Source organism: Trichechus manatus, unplaced genomic scaffold (genome assembly GCF_000243295.1).
Source record: "Trichechus manatus latirostris isolate Lorelei unplaced genomic scaffold, TriManLat1.0 scaffold00009, whole genome shotgun sequence".
In the NCBI taxonomy this organism is placed as follows: Eukaryota; Metazoa; Chordata; class Mammalia; order Sirenia; family Trichechidae; genus Trichechus; species Trichechus manatus.
In genome coordinates this window covers 25745595-25762279 of record NW_004443945.1, presented here as the reverse complement: position 1 = coordinate 25762279, position 16685 = coordinate 25745595, and the positions used below count along the sequence as shown (strand labels likewise).

Genomic DNA, 16685 nt, shown 5'->3' with positions numbered 1-16685 from the left:
GAATTTAGGATCTGTTTTCTGTTTTATTTAAATGCACCATGTATAGACTGCCTGTCAAAGTAGAAAGATTTATAAAGACACCAGAAGCATATATTTTACCACATTTCTGGGTAAGGCTTTTTTCTTGATATCCTATGCAATTAAAAAGATATTTCTGCAAGCTGAAAAGAATTCAAGATGTTGCAGTTTCAGTACTTCAGAAAGTACTGGTCCCAAGAGGTGCTTTTATAAAATTATTTCTCTTTTATGTATTGCTTGCTGCACTGCTAATCTTCATCTCGTTCCAGATCAGGATCAACATCCATGGACAGTCTGAGATAAAAGAAAGCATAGAAAGCCAGCAGGAGAGCCCATATAGCTGCAAGAACGAGGCCAACTTCCTGGGGAAGAAAAAAATAGTAAGACTTGAAATTAATGAAAAGAGATTGGTCAGGTTATCAGTTTCATCAGATAAAATAAACTCAGATATAATTCTTTAGTCTATAATGAATAATTTGAAGTTAACTGTCACAATTTTTGTTTAAAATTTTTGCCATTAAAGAAAGAAGCTTATTTTGCACTTGACAATACCTAGTGGAACTGCAAGTACATCAGTGGGTGATTTATTTCTATTATTTCTATTTAATTTTATTATTTATGGTTTTCTAACTGTAAAATTCAAATTCATCATTTTAATATATTTTCACAGTTCGGTGAAAAATTCTAAGTGAAAACAATATAGTTTGTGCCTACGGAGTTTATCTGCTCTCTATTTGAGTACATTTAACTTTATTTGTTGTTTTAATAAATTTATTATTAGTTATAGCATTTGAACATAGATTTTTTTAAACTTTATTTTGTCACTTTTTTCTAATTGAAAGAAACTGTTATTATAACCAGTTTCTAAATTATATCTCTGTAAACATCCCTATTAAATGTGACTATTGTGAAATTCTAATTTTTAACTTCTAAATTCCATAACTTATAATAGGGGAGAACAAACTGAGTACTCTTAACTCATATAGAATCATACAGCATAATTTATCTCAACTGTGCAGGATGGTTCTGTGAAGGATGATGATTTGATGTAGATTAATCAATTACATAGAAATAATGGCCAAAAATAATTACTATGTAAATGGTAAAATTAATATTATTTCTCAGAAAGTCTATAAATTTCTTCTACATATATATATATATATACACACACAGACACACATATATATATACACACACAACATCAAGGAACATTCTCAATATTAATATATCATTTAGCTAAGGAGAAAAAAAGGGCAAATAGTGTCACCTCAGGATCCTGAAGGCTTAATAGTCCCTTCTAATTTTTACTGGTATACCACACCTATTACCTGGAATTCTTTTATGGAGAAGAAATTCATTTGCATTTACATGAATATATTTTACATTTTATAAGACTATAAAATCAACAATTCAACACATGCCATCTAATAAACTTTAAAAAACATTAAAATAAATTTGGTTTATTGTGAACGTGGAATTTTAACCTGAATGTTGAAATTGAAAATGGACACTTCATACAGATTTTTAGCTTCATAATTTCATTTATCTATATTTACAAACTATGAAAATAAATATTAATAAAAGCCATGGGCTGAAAACACAGTGTCAGCTATTTTTGTAAGATCTGATTTTTTAAAAATCTAATACATTAATATAATGTCAAATGAAAGTGAATATTTCTTTGTTGCAGTTGGAACACTTTGGCATCTCGAAAGGGCACGGCAGCATCAGACAGGTTTCATTTATTTTCTTATATCCACAGCTGTGCTCCCAGACCCATCTGGTTACACAGCTACTAATTTTAAGAGGATGTAATAAACAAGTGACACACAACTGCAAACTCCATCTGTTCTGTATAGTGGACGACAAAACTGTTAAGCAGCAGTAACCATTCATACGAGCTTAATGCAGATACAAAGTTTTTACTCTTGATTGGAGGCCATGATTCTCATCTCCTTGACAGTCAACTCTAATTGCTGCTTTTCAGCTCCTCCTTCTTATCCTTTAAAATGACTCTGTATCATCTTTACATTTCTAGAATATCCACAGGCATGAAAAAGGGTTTTAGGGTAGGTAGCAAAGAACATTCAAAGACTATAGCTTCAAAGGATCCATTAATTCAATTAAGTCTATTCAACATATGGTGTGGGTGGCATACGAAGTACTGGTTGGGGAGAGACAGCAAATTATACTCTTTAAAATGTCCATGTTTTATTAAGGATACAAGCATTGTGGAGGCAGAATATTTGGAGGGTTAAAACAACTTTAAATTTTGAAAATACTGCTTTCAGGATTCTGCTGATACCAATCATAACTTAGAGACCTAGAGGCATTTATTACGCTTCCCCACCCCTTCCATTTTTAATTTTAAATCAGAAAGAACAAAAAAGAACATAACTTTTCAAGCTGGCTCATCCCAAGAGGCTGTTGAGAGGATCTGGTTGATACCTGAGTATTTTATTTACTTAAAATAAAAATTAAATTTTTGATTCTTATCTTTAGTATACCTCTCAAATAAACCCTCAAAGAAATGAATAAATGAACGAATGATCAAATATCTATTACCTTTTTTCTTTTAAATACTAGGGAACACAGGTATTTGGCCTTCTAAAAAAATATATTAGTGATATTATAATTCTTTAGAAATAATCTCCTAAATGAACAGCAACCAAACAGCAAACGTTAGATGTTCAAATATTTTTGAGGTGGCACTCATTTCATTAATGGATCTTAAATTACAGTATTTTATTTATATGTACAAGACAGAATGAAATAAAATAGCTTTTCCATAGAAATTAATTCTAGATTTTAGCACAATCATATTTACTTTCCTGGAATCATTAACTACTCCCCGAAACATTTTATATTACACGTTTACAAAAAGGCACTAAAAGCCTTTGAGGGTAAAGGCCCTATTGCACAGTTCTTCATATCTCTAGCCCATGATTTATCAATCAATATTGTTCATTTGATAAGATAACTAAATCCAGAAGTGATTTCTTATGTAAGTTCCTCCAAGATGATCATGTTTAATTCACCTTTCTATCCACAGGCTCTAGAACATTACAACACTTATAATAGTTTCTAAATAAATGATGAAGGAATAAATAAAATTTATATGATCTTTATAAAGGTATATTAAAATAATATAATGCTTTTTAAACTTTACAATACTAATACTCACAATACTATCTCCATAGCAAAACTGTGAACATTTTGTAAGGGATGATATAGTCACATAATACAGACTTAGTTGAAGTAGGGGATCTTCAGACCAAAGAAAAACATCCTAAGGAAGTCTTATTTACATAAACTAGAAATGGCTAATTTGAAAAACGTTTTCTCAATCAACTGACAATTCATAAATGCCTCCTACTGCTAAGGTTAATGTTTGAAGTGTTTTTAATGTATTATTTAACTTTCCTATCAACAGTATGGGAGCCCTGGTGGTGTAGTGGTTAAGAGCTCAGTTGCTAACCAAAAGGTAGGTAGTTCAAATCCACCAGCTGCTCCTTGGAAATCCTATGAGGCAGTTCTACTCTGTCCTATAGGGTTGCTATGAGTCGGAACCAACTTGACAGCACCTAACAACAACAACAACAGTACGAATAAATCTCCATTTTATAAATGTGCCAGCTCAGATTCAGCTAGCTCATGGCAGGAGTAAGGGACTAGAGAGATGTGATATTATATCTTCTTATCTTGTGTTCGGTGTTGTTATTTTTCTATTCCATACAACTGTTCATACTTTTTGTACATTTAAATTATTTTTAAGGACATAACTATGATTCATTCTAAAGAATAGTAAAGTGATAACATATTACAATATTATGGTCATCCTTGATCAACTAGATAAGAGTCAAACATGTGTGATGTTCCTAAGTCCTTAGTTGCTTCTCTGACATTATCAATATGGATAAAATCACTCACTGGGGAAATTAAAAAACATTAAATGGCAATTGCTGAAAGAAACTTCGCTATTTAAAATCCTATGCCAAAATGACAAGGCAATCAAAGTCTGACAGGGCAAACTAATTAGTATGCCGGTTTTAAAATGTAAAACACCTCCATGATTCTGATTCTAGAAAGTTTCTTATCATTTTAATGGGCTCTTCACATACATTTTCAAGCAAAGTAAACAATATTTAAAGTTAAGTTCCTTGTTTTCCACAAGTTGACAACTCAAAATGATATGCTAGCTTATTAAATAGGAGTTATCTTCTGATGTCAGTTAGAAACTCTTCTGTACATACTTTAAATTATAAATGAAATCTAAGAATTTTTTCTCACAAATTAAAAGACAAATAAATTCTACATTTTTTAAAACATATGTATTAGATAACTGTACTATAAGATAGACTTTACCTCATACTGGGAACATAGTTATTTCCCCAAATTAAAAAAAAAAAAAAATTATATGAGCAAGTAAAAAAGATTGTTTAAGAAAACAGTATATAAATAAATGAATGGCTGTACTGTTATCTCAAATTCTAACATATAGCTCTTCAGTATATTGTGCCACAAGTAGGTTTTGCTACCTCAATTTTTTTCTAAAAAAAAAAACAACTACTCATTGTAAAAGGTAAAAGTAAGTGACATATTGCCTTGGAGGAAAATAGCAAGTAATGCTCTCACTTCAAGAGACAATCGGCAAGTAACTAAACATAAAATTAAAAAATTAAGCATTGCTTTTAGAAAGGTCATGTCATGGTGATATTTTTTAAAGGATGAGTGAAATTTCAGAGGAAATTAGAAAAAAACTTCAAAAGATTTATCATCTCTCTTAAACAAAAAGGCAGTCTACTTTTTCTCATTAAAAACTGACACACAGCACTAACTGAAGAGATTATGTTGTGAAAACATACCGCATCACACGGCAATGCTTGATCAAAATCAGCAATCAGGAGCAAAAAGGAGGCAGTGTTTCGTGATCATAATAGCAAATTCTGGAAGACAACCAAATATATCATCTGGCAGTTCAACAGCTGTTACAGCTTGGTAGTAATACCTTGGCATTTGCTATAAGCTATAACTTAGAATAATTGATTTTTCATCTGCCAGATAAAAAACAAAATCTCCTTTTAACATTTTAATATTTAAATAAACTGTAAGTACTGGTCATTTTTATTTTACACATTTGACAGTAGGGCTGCCAAATTAATTTTTCTATCAGTAGTTTAATTTGATTCTAAATACTTGGCAAAGAATAACATGGGTAATAATATAAATGTAATTTTGCTCAACTTCATTGTATTAGCACATTGGATTAATATCTGCTAACATTATTGTTAGTTACATTTATCCCTGTTAAGCAGTTAAAATATCAGTTTTCTAAAAGAAGAAGTTCGGGAACATCATCAGAATTTCATCATAGAGAGTACGAACAACGATAATAACATATACAGAATAAAATTTCATATAACAATGATCTAAGTATATATAATAACAACTAAAATTTCAATAATTATAAAGCATAATTTACTGAAAATGAGAGTTTTGGCTAAGATATTATAAATCACTGAAATGTTTGAACAATATACACAGTAGCAAGTAAAAGCAATATATAAATGGCAACTTTAAGTATAACTGGTTGTCTTAAGTGACACTGTGTTAAACAATTTTAAGATCTTTTAAAATCTCAAGATAGGAACAATGTTTTTCATTAAGTGAATTCTTTATAAAAACCTTTGATTCTGGCAGTCTACTTAGATTTTGAAATGTCATGAAACACTTAGAATTCAACATTTATGCAATCCAGTTTTAGAAAATGAAATGGCATGCATATATCAAATTTTAAAGTTATTAAATACAGGTCTACCTTTATGCCTATTGCTGTTTTCTTTGCTTCTGCTTTTAATTTGGTTGCTCGTAAAATAGGTTTGGTTTTTTTATAATCCTGTTTACCTAGAAAGAAATAGTTTCAGACAATAAGTTATGCTTATAGATAATTCAAGTCTAACAGCCATCTGAAATGTCAAAGGATGTTTAAATAGAGTAAAACAGACACACAGAGTTGCAAAGTAGTTCCCAGTTGTGGAAACCATAAACTTGTCACCCTAAGGTCAACTTTTCCTCCTCTCTTACTTTTTCAGGAAGAAGATTCTGACATACATCTTTCATTTGATGTGCAGTGAATATCAAAAAAAGATAAAAACTTACTTTAGAGAATAAGAAATTTAGACAGAGTAAAACTTTTGGAAATATTTGGGAACAAATGCGTAAACATTATACTTAAGATCCCATTAATATGTAAAGTTAACTTTGTGTTCATAATTGAAGAATAACAGCTCATTATAAACTTATTTTATAATGGGTATATTAAGTATTCAAATAATCAATTTATCCCCAAGTTTTCTCAAAGTAAGAGACTAAAGAAAGAATCTGTAGATAATGAACTTTTATTCCCTGAATTCACCAAAAAAATGTGTATTTAACTTTTGTATTCTGTTGACAGGGCAGAATAAATATGGCTAGATAAAAGACATATGAGAGCTACATTTAGATATTAGTTTCAACATTCTCTACCACATTTTATAGCCAAAAATGAACAAAACTGAATTAATGTCACCAAATTTCCTTTTTTTGTGAACCATCTGGCAAACCTACTAATGATAACAAAAGAGCTATTACACAGTCTGAGGAGAAAATGAATTTAACAACAACAAAAGCACTGGCTTGAATAATATACTATTTTGTTGACCAAACTCTTAAGTAAGATTTGGGTCAAATGAGTCTCAAATGTAACATGTTATCATGTTATTCTGAGTGGGAGTTAATATATGACCATATAATCTCTTTGGCTATTTTATATTCTCCTTATTTTCCCTGTTGTTTCCATCTTATTCCCTTTCCTATCAATGACCATGTTTCCAAAACTTACTGCTACATTTCCTTTATGTAAATAATACAACTTCTAACCTTAATTTCCATACCTTCTTCACACTGAAATAAATATGAAAACAGATGATCTAAAGTATATCATAAAAATTTAATGTGCAATATATTTATTTATGTCTGCTAATAATTCAAAAGTACCTTCATAATACCATATCAATTTTTAGAATTAGAAATGGCAGGGAGGAGTGAGTCAAACGAATGGGAGTAATGAAGAAATACTACATTAGTGTTCACCAAACACATACAAGTGTGTCTTTAGCTGAAGAGTCATGTATTTTTCTTTAAAGAAACAGTGAATACTATTTCCTTAACCTTAACTGCTATTGTACAGCAGTCTTTCTGGATCTATGAGTATTGAGAAGCTTAATAAATATTATTTGATGATGGAGTTTAATGATCCAGAAATGAGCGAACTGTAAAAATGTGTATCAAATGATCTAAATTTAAATTATGAAATGAATAAAATACAGAAAAATATTACTCTGTCCCATTTTAAATTAGTAACATTTAATTTTGCTGAAAAGACTCTGACAAGTGTTCACTCTGATTTCACATCTCAACAGTTGACCTATTAATGTCACTATTCCTGCTGAGGTATAAACAGTTCAGAACAATGAAAATGGTGACACATCAAATGCCTCCACTCAGAGTTACAAAGGAAGTTTCTAATGAGAATCAAAAAAGAAATTTGAAGAACATAGATTTGAGGCCAAAAAGTCATTTCTTGTTTTATCCTACTCATACCCTATGATAAACTCTGAGTGCAATGTGGAAAAAAACAAACAAATGAAAAAGGATTATCTTAACCCATGTTGCATACAGATATACAATCTTTTTGATAATGCGTCTATCATAAAACAAATTCAAATATACCTGAAAGAATCAACGTTAAAGTGAGAATTTATTACTCTACTTCAAATACCATACAACCATTGGTTAAATAATGTATTTTATTTCCATTCAACCCCTATATTCTCTTAGATAATAATAATTCCACATTTAGAGTCGATATGAACATATGAAACCATACTGATAATAAATAAATGGCTTCAAAAATTATTGTACACCTGGTAGTTCTCCAAACAGTACATCTGTCATTAATTTAGCATTCTCCTTGCTGACTATGATATCCAAAATTATATAATGCAAAATGTGGTTTTCAGTCTACTAAGCACAAACGTTTGGAGGGGCATCTGTTAAGTTCTTTATAACTAACTAAAACCAGATCTTTCCATCACACTCAAAGAGATTTTCAACATTTTAATTTTTTATGGCTTCAAGAAAGATACCTGTGGCCAAAGGATTGTAAAAATACATATAAAATACAAAACGTCCCTGCCTTCCAAGTTCTTAACACATGCAGAAAAAAATATTTAGATTATCGAGATTTTATATACAGACTGTTTTCTTGGGCATAACTTGGTCTGATTTTGGTTTTATGAATAATGCAATAACCAAAGAAGTTACCTGGCAATTGCTCAATAAACTTGATGTGAAGAGAAAAACTTGGGCCTCAATTATCTAGTTTCTTTATCCTTGTCATGGATTGAATTGTGTCCCCCCAAAATATCTGTCACTTGGCTGGGACATGATTCCCAGTATTGTATAATGGTGTACCATTTTGTAATCTGATGTGATTTCCTTATGTGTTACAGATTCAATCACTATGATCTAATAAGATGGGTTAGCAGCAGTTATACTGATGAGGTATACAAGATTGGATAATATCTTAAGCCAATCTCTTTTGAGATAAAAAGAAGTGAGCAGAGACACATGGGAACCTCATACCACCAAGAAAGCTGTGCTGGAAGCAGAGTACATCCTTTGGACCTGATGTTTCTGCGCAGAGATGCTCCCAGACCAAGGGAAGACTGATGACATGGATCTTCCTCCTGAGCTGAAAGACAGAGAAAGCCTTCTCCTGGAGCGAGCTGATGCCCTGCATTTGGACTTGTAACCTACTGGACTGTGAGAGAATAAACGTCTCTTTGTTAAAGCCATGCACTTGTGGTATTTCTGTTATAGCAGCACTAGATGACTAAGACAATCCTCAATGACACCATTCATTACATAATTCCTGTATTTTCATTCCCTGTAACATAGTGAGGAGTCCCTGGGTGGCGCAAACAGTTAAGTGTTCAGCTATTAACGGAAAGGCTGGTGGTTCCAATTCACCCAGAGGTGCCTCAGAAGAAAGTCCTGGCAATCTACTTCTGAAAGGTCACAGCTATTGAAAACGCTATGGAGTGCAGTTCTTCTCTGAAATACATAGGATCGCTATGAGTTGGAATTGACTCAACAGGAACTGATTTTTCTTAATGGCATAATGCAGGTGAAAACAGCTTTTTCTCCTTATCTCCATGCTTCCTTATTGACTGATTTATGCTCTCTCCCTCCAATATAATCCTATCATACTGTTTGTTTCATTTTGTTGAAATTAAGTTTTCCCCCTTTGGTATACAGTTCTATGAATTGTAACACATTCACGTAACTGCTACCATAATCAGGATATAAAATAGTTCAATTACTCCAAAAACTTGCTTGTGCTATCCATTTATAGTCATCCCTCCTCCCATCCATAATTCCTGGCAATCACAAATCTATTGTCTATTTCTACAGTTTTATATTTTCAATGTCATATTAATGGAATATACAGTATTTGATCTTTGATGATGGCTTCTTTCATTCACTCTCCCAAATCCTTTGCCTTTCCGTATAAATTTTAGGATCAGCTTTACATCTACAAAAATTCCTGCTGAGATTTTGATTTGTATTTTCTAAATTTATAGATTAATTTGGAAAGCAGTGACACTTTATTATGGAGAGTCTTCCAGTCTATGAACATGGCATGTCTCATCAATGATTTAGGTCTTGAGTTAGTTTCATCAGCATGTTGTAGTTTTTAGCATACAATTACTGCACACATTTTGTTCGATTTATACCTGAGTTTTTCACTTTTGCGAAAGCTATTGTAAACTGAACAGTCTTAAAAAAAAAACTTGGTTTCAAATTGCTGCTGTGTAGAAATAAGATCAAATGTTGTGTGCTAGCTTGTGTCCTGTGGCATTGCTAAACTCACTTCTTAGTTCTGTAGGTATTTTGTAGATTCCTTGGGATTTTTTAAAGACAAAAATGTCTGTGAAATAGGGACAATTTTATTTCTTCCTTTCAAATCTGTATGCCTTTTATTTCTTTTTCTTACCTTATTGCACTGCCTAAGACTTCCAGTAAGATTGATTAGAAGTGAGAGCGCATATTGTTGTCTTGTTCCCAGTCTTAGTGGGAAAGTATTCAGTCTTTGACCATTAAGTTTGATGTTAGCTCTAGGTTTTTATACAGGTGCTCTTGATCAGGTTAAGGATGTTTCCTTCTATTCCTTGCTTGTGAAAAGCGTTTTTTTAAAATCATGAATGGATATTCTCAAATACTTTTTTATGAATTAATATGATCATTTGTTTTATTCTCTAGATTGTTAATATGGTAGACTACATTGATTGATTTCCAAACATTGAACCAGTACTGCATCCTGGATAAATCACAAATCCCACTTGGTCATGGTGATACACTGACACTGACACAGGACACAGACACACACAGCTGGATTTGATTTGCTAATATTATGGTGCAAATTTTTGCATCTATGTTCATGAGAAAAGTTGGTCTTTTTTGTACTGCTTTTGTCTGGTTTGGTATCAGAGTACCAAAAGGAGTATGTTGGCCTCATAAAAAGAGTTAGGAAGTATTTCCTCCTCCTACGTTTTCTAGAAGATAGTGTGTAGAATTGGTGTTGTTTCTTTTCAAATGTTTTCTAGAATTAGCAAGTGAAATTATCTGGGCCTAGGGGGTTATTGTTTAGAAGGTTCTTAACCATGAATTCTATATGTTTAATACCTATAGGACTATTTAGGTTAACCATTTCATCTTGGGTGCGCTTTGGTAGTTTGTGAATTTGAAGAACTGACTGTTCCTAAGTTGTATAATTTAGTTTCACAGAGCTACTTATAATATTTCCTTGTTTTCCTGTTAAAGGTTGTGGGATCTGTAATAATATCCCCTTTCCATTCTTTCTTTCTTTGTGTGTGTGTATGCGTGTGTGTGTGTGTGTCTGTGTGTGTGAGTCTATATAGAGGTTATATCTATTATATTGATCTTTAAAAAACAAAAACAAAAAACTACCCTTTGGTTTCAGTGATTTTCTCTGTTTTAAATTTAATTGATTTCTGCCCTTATCTTTACTTCCTTCTTTTTGCTTGATATAGGCTTAATCTGTCTCTGTTACTACCTTAAAGTTGATGCCTAGATCTGAGAGCTTTTTTGTTTTCTATGATAAGCCATGAGTGCTATAAATTTCCCTCTAAATTCTAACTTAGATGCACCCCACAAATTTTGATATAACGTATTTTCTTTTTCTGTCAGTTCAAAATATGTTCTAATTTCTCTTGAACTTTTCCCTTTCATACATGGATTATTTAGAAGTATGTTATTTAATTTTCAAGTGTTTGGATATTTTCTTACTACCTTTCTGTTACTGATTTCTAGTAAACTCTGCAAATCAGATCTCCCATAGGGTATGTTGTTGCTGCTGTTTGTTGTTCTTTTGGTTTCACTGATTTTCTCAGTTACTGTTTCTTTATTTAGTGACCTTCTTGGACTAATTCTGTAAAGTCTGCATTCTTCCTCATGTGCCCAGTGAAGTCTCTGCTCAGTTAACTTAGTGGTCAATTAATGATAGGGCAGATATTTTCTTATATGCTTTGAATCAGTAAGTCCCCTCAGCTTTTTCTGAGGAGCATGTGTTGGGGCACATCTTCCATGCTCTTACATACAGTTTATAGCCCTTCCCTTGCCTTCATTTCCTGTTTTGTTGACCTCAAGGTCAACAAAAGGTGAAAGATTTTAGCCTTCTAATTTCCAAGAATCTATGTGAGAGCTTTTTAAAGAACCTATGGACATCTCATTCTAAACGTTTTACTTTTGAGTTCTGGTCAGATTATATTAGCCTCAACTAGTAACACTGCCTCAGGCAGCTAGGATGTTAAACACTTGCTGCTGATTGTTTTCGTCAAGTGCCATGGGGAAGGGGCTGTGTGCAAAGAGTGAGGTCTAAACCAGATCAGTTACAGATAACTCCTGAGAATGGAGTTTTTAGTGAACTTCAGGTCAGGTCAAATAGTGAAGTTCTTCAGGGATGGGACTTTTAGGGAGTTCCAAATCCATTTTGCCCCATTCCAGTGGCTGCTAAACTGTTGGTTTTCACAAATACTGAAGTTGCCAAGCTAGAGGGAAAGGGATAGGATTAATGCAAATTAAATTCCACAAAGATTGCTGTTCTTAACTAAGATTCAGCCATTTATCATGAATAAACACTCCCTGGAGTGTTGTAAGTCTTTAGTTGATTTCCAGATTTCTGAAAAAGATGATTTTGGCAATTTCTGCCAGTGTTCTCATTGTTTTAATGGAGAAGTAGATTTTCAGGGACTTTTACCTCTCTAATCCAAAAGTACTTCTCCATCCTTTTTACTTTAAATATCATTACATTATATACTTGTATAGAGTGGACTTTAAAAACAATTTCAGTCTTTTAAATGTCTGCACACGAAGAATTTTATATATATACACACACACACACACACACACACACACACACACACACTATTACAGAACAGGTGTGTTTTGCTTAATTAAATATTAGGCAAAGCATTGGTATCTCTGCTTGATACATTTTCACATAGACTAATATCTGATTACTAAACTTCTATGAATGTAGTTATAGAGTAGAATACAAAATATGAATAAGCTATTTTGGCTAGCAGGTAATAAAATATTAATTATCCCCAGCAGGAAACAGATCATAAAATGTATATGTATACCCAAAACCTGTTGCCACTGAGTTAACTTCGACTCATAGCGAACCTACAGGACAGAGCAGAACTGCCCCATACGGTTTCCAAGGGGCGGCTCATGGATCCGAACTGCCGACCTTTTGGTTAGCAGCCTGAGCTCTTAACCACTGTGCCGCCAGGGCTCTGTATATATATATAAAATAGCATACTATTTTCACCTGCATCCCAGCTGTTAATGGCATGAGCCATTATTTTTTATGGTTAGCAGACAGAGTTGCCAGAATCCCTGAGAATAGTATTGGAACTAATGTAAAACTAGAACATATCAGTGACTGTCTTAGTAAAAATAGTGCCTCAGCAGAATTGAAAATGTCCACTATGATCATAAAAATTTTCATATCCTATTTTCTTGAACAAGTCTTTCATTCATTCATTAGAAATTATTCAGTGAGCATTTACTATATACCAAACAGTGCTTAAGGTGCTGAGAATACAGTAACAAGTTGCTGTTGAATCAATTTCAACTCATGGCAACCCCATGTATGTCAGAATAGCCCTCTGCTCCATAGGGCTTTCCTTTTTTTTTTTTTGTTTTTAAAACCACAGAAGTTTATTTTCTCACAGTTCTGGGGACCAGAAGTCAGAAATCAAGGGGTTGGTAGGGCTGCACTCCCTCCAGAGGCTATAGGGGAGGATCCTTCTTTGTCTCTTCCATCTTCTGGTGGCTCCAGACATTCCTGGGCTTGTGGCTGCATCACTCCAATCTCTGCCTCCATCTTCACATGGCCGTCCCCTCTTCTGTCTTCTCCTATGTCTCTTATAAGGACACCAGTCTTTGGATTAGGGCGCACCCAAGTGATCCAGGATGACCTCATCCCAAGACCCTTCACCTAATTACACCTACAAAGACCCTATTTCCAAATAAGATCACATTTAACGGTTCTGGGAGTTAGAACGGGGACATAAATTTTTGGGTGTTACCACTCAACCCACTACATAGATCTTTAAGGTGTCTGTCTTGTTTCCCATTGGCCCCATCATTCACTGATCCATCAGCCTCCAAAGGTCCCATCTGAGACTCAACTTGAGGGACTGACTCCCTCTGCAGGAGCGGTTGTTGTTAGCTGCCGTCAAGTAGCGCCAACTCATGGTGACCTCATGCACGACAGAATGAAATGCTTCCTGGTCCTGCGCTATTCCCATGATCAGTTGCAGATCAGACTGCTGTGATTCATAGGGTTTTTTAAATTTTATTTATTTTATTGCTGTTGAGAATATACACAGCAAAACATATACCAATTCAACAGTTTCAACATGTACAATTCAGTGACACTGATTACATTCTCCTGGTTGTACAATCATTCTCACCCTCCTTTTCTGAGATGTTCCTCCCTCATTAACATAAACTCACTGTCCCCCAAGTTTCCTATCTAATAATCTTTCAAGTTGCTGTTATCAGTTTGATCCCATATAGATAGTTCTTGAAAAAGCATAATGCTCAAGGCTCACCTTTTTTACTAGTTAAGCTAAACTATTGTTCAGTTTTAAGAAGACTTCCGGGGATACTTTTGGCTTAAGGTTTATAGATTCTCAGGACAATAGTTTCAGGGGTTCATCATCCACCCTTCATGGATCCAGAAAGTCTAGAGTCCCTGAGAATTTGAAATTCTATTTAGTATTTTCTCCCTTTTTATCAGGATTCTTCTACAGAATCTTTGATCAAACTGCTCAGTAATGGTAGACAGGCACCATTCAGTTCTGCTCCAGGCAAGTAGCCGCACATTCCATATTCCCTTCCTATTCTTGACTCCCCTTCTTCCTCTGTTGCTCTGGGTGAATACAGACCGATTGTGTCCTGGATGGCCACTTGCAAGCTTTTAAGACCTGAGGTACTACACAATGAACTAGGAGGTAGAACAGAAGCACTGAACACATTATTAGGTCATGTCATGGATTATGTCCCCCAAAAAATGTGTGTATCAATTTGGCTCGGCCATGATTTCCGGTATTGTGTGATTTTCCCATGTGTGGTAAATCCTGCCTCTATGATGTTAATGAGGGAAGATGGGTGGCAGTTGTGTTAGTGAGGCAGGGCTTAGTTTACAAGACTGGACTGTGTCCTGAGGTAATCTCTTGAGATATAAAAGACAGAAGTGAGCAGTGAGACAGGGCGACCTCATACCATCAAGAAAGCAGCATGGGGAGAAGAGCGCATCCTTTGGACCGGGGTCGCTGCGCCGAGAAGCTCCTAGTCTCGGGAAACACTGATGAGAAGACGGCCGACAGAGAGAGAAAGCCTTCCCCTGGAGGTGATGCCTTGAATTTGGACTTTTAGTACTTTACTGTGAGGAAATAAACTTCTCTTTGTTAAAGCCATCCACTTGTGGTATTTGTCTTATAGCAGCACTAGATGACTAAGACAGGCCAATTAATTGGGATGTCCCATGAAACCATGATCCTAAACCTCCAAACCAAGAAACCAAATTCCATGAGGTGTTGGTTGTACATAAGCAGGCTCAGCAGCTACTCTTTTATCTTTTTTTTTCATTGATGTAAATACACCACACAATTTTTGCAAATTCAACTTTTTACAGCAACTTATTGGAAGCAATTATAATAATCAGCTATACAACTCTACCCTTAATCAATGCAATTTTTTCATAAACATTAACCTTCCTTTTCCCCCTCCCTCCCACGCTTGTACCCACTAATAAACTTTGATTTCTATACATTTTCCTTTTCTTGCCTTTTTATAAGTGAGGTCAGACAATATTTGTCCTTTTGTGATTGGCTAATTTGGCTCAGCATAATGTCTTCAAGCTCCATCCACACTGTAGCATGTATCAAAACTTCATTTCTCCTACTGGCTGAGTAGTATTCCATTGTATATATGTACCACATTTTGCTTATCCATTCATCTGCTGATGGGCATTTAGATTGTTTCCACCTTCTGGCTACTGTGAATAGTGCTGTATATACCTAGGAGTGGAACTGCTGAGTCATATGGCAGCTTTTTTTTTAGTTTTTTGAGGATTCGTCACACTGTTTTCCACAACAGCTGTACCATTTTGCATTCCCACCAGCAATGGATAAGGGTTCCAGTTTCCGCTATCCTCATCAACATTTGTTTTTGTATTGTGTTTTGTTTTTAATCTTAGCCATCCTAGTGGGAGAAAACAAAAACCCTCACAATTGGACCAATAAGCAACATCATGATAAATGGAGAAAAGATTGAAGTTGTCCAGGATTTCATTTTACTTGGATCCACAATCAACATCCAGGGAAGTAGCAGTCAAGAAATCAAAAGACGCGTTGCATTGGGCAAATCTGCTACAAAAGACCTCTTTAAAGTGTTGAAAAGCAAAGACAGCACCTTGAAGACTAAGGTGTGCCTGACCCAAGCCATGGTATTTTCAATTGCATCATATGCATGTGAAAGCTGGACAATGAATAAGGAAGACTGAAGAAGAACTGACACCTCTGAATTGTGGCATTGGCAAAGAATACTGAATATACCATGGACTGCCAAAAGAACGAACAAATCTGTCTTGGAAGAAGTACAACCAGAATGCTCCTTACAAGCAAGGGTGGCGAGACAATGTCTTACACACTTTGGACATGTTATCAGGAGGCATCAGTCCTGGAGAAGGACATCATGCTTGGTAAATTAGAGGGTCAGCAAAAACAGGAAGACCTTCAATGAGATGGATTGACACAGTGGCTGCAACAAGGTACTGAAGCATAACAACAATTGTGAGCATGGCGCAGGACTGGGCAGTATTTTGTTCTGTTGTATACAGGGTTGCTATGAGTTGGAACCGACTCGATGGCACCTAACAACAAACAACAATCCTAGTGGGAGTATAATGGTATCTCACTGTGGTTTTGATTTGCCTCTCTCTGATGGCTAATGACTCTGAGCATCTT

The 16685-nt window shown here is 34.4% G+C and overlaps 1 protein-coding gene across 5 annotated transcripts in view; it reads right to left on the bottom strand.

The window, feature by feature from the left end:
* Nucleotides 1-247: 247 nt before the first annotated feature.
* The window catches only part of TRIQK (triple QxxK/R motif containing), a 92936-nt gene continuing 76498 nt past the window's right edge, over nucleotides 248-16685 (bottom strand). For all 5 annotated transcript variants that reach the window (XM_023726081.1, XM_023726082.1, XM_004370776.2 and 2 more), the window contains 2 exons: nucleotides 5837-5922; nucleotides 248-380 (listed from right to left, as the gene is read on the bottom strand). In XM_023726081.1, coding sequence (XP_023581849.1) covers nucleotides 267-380; nucleotides 5837-5922 — 200 coding nt within the window. In that variant the 3' untranslated portion in view covers nucleotides 248-266. The remainder of the gene's footprint in view (nucleotides 381-5836; nucleotides 5923-16685) is intronic.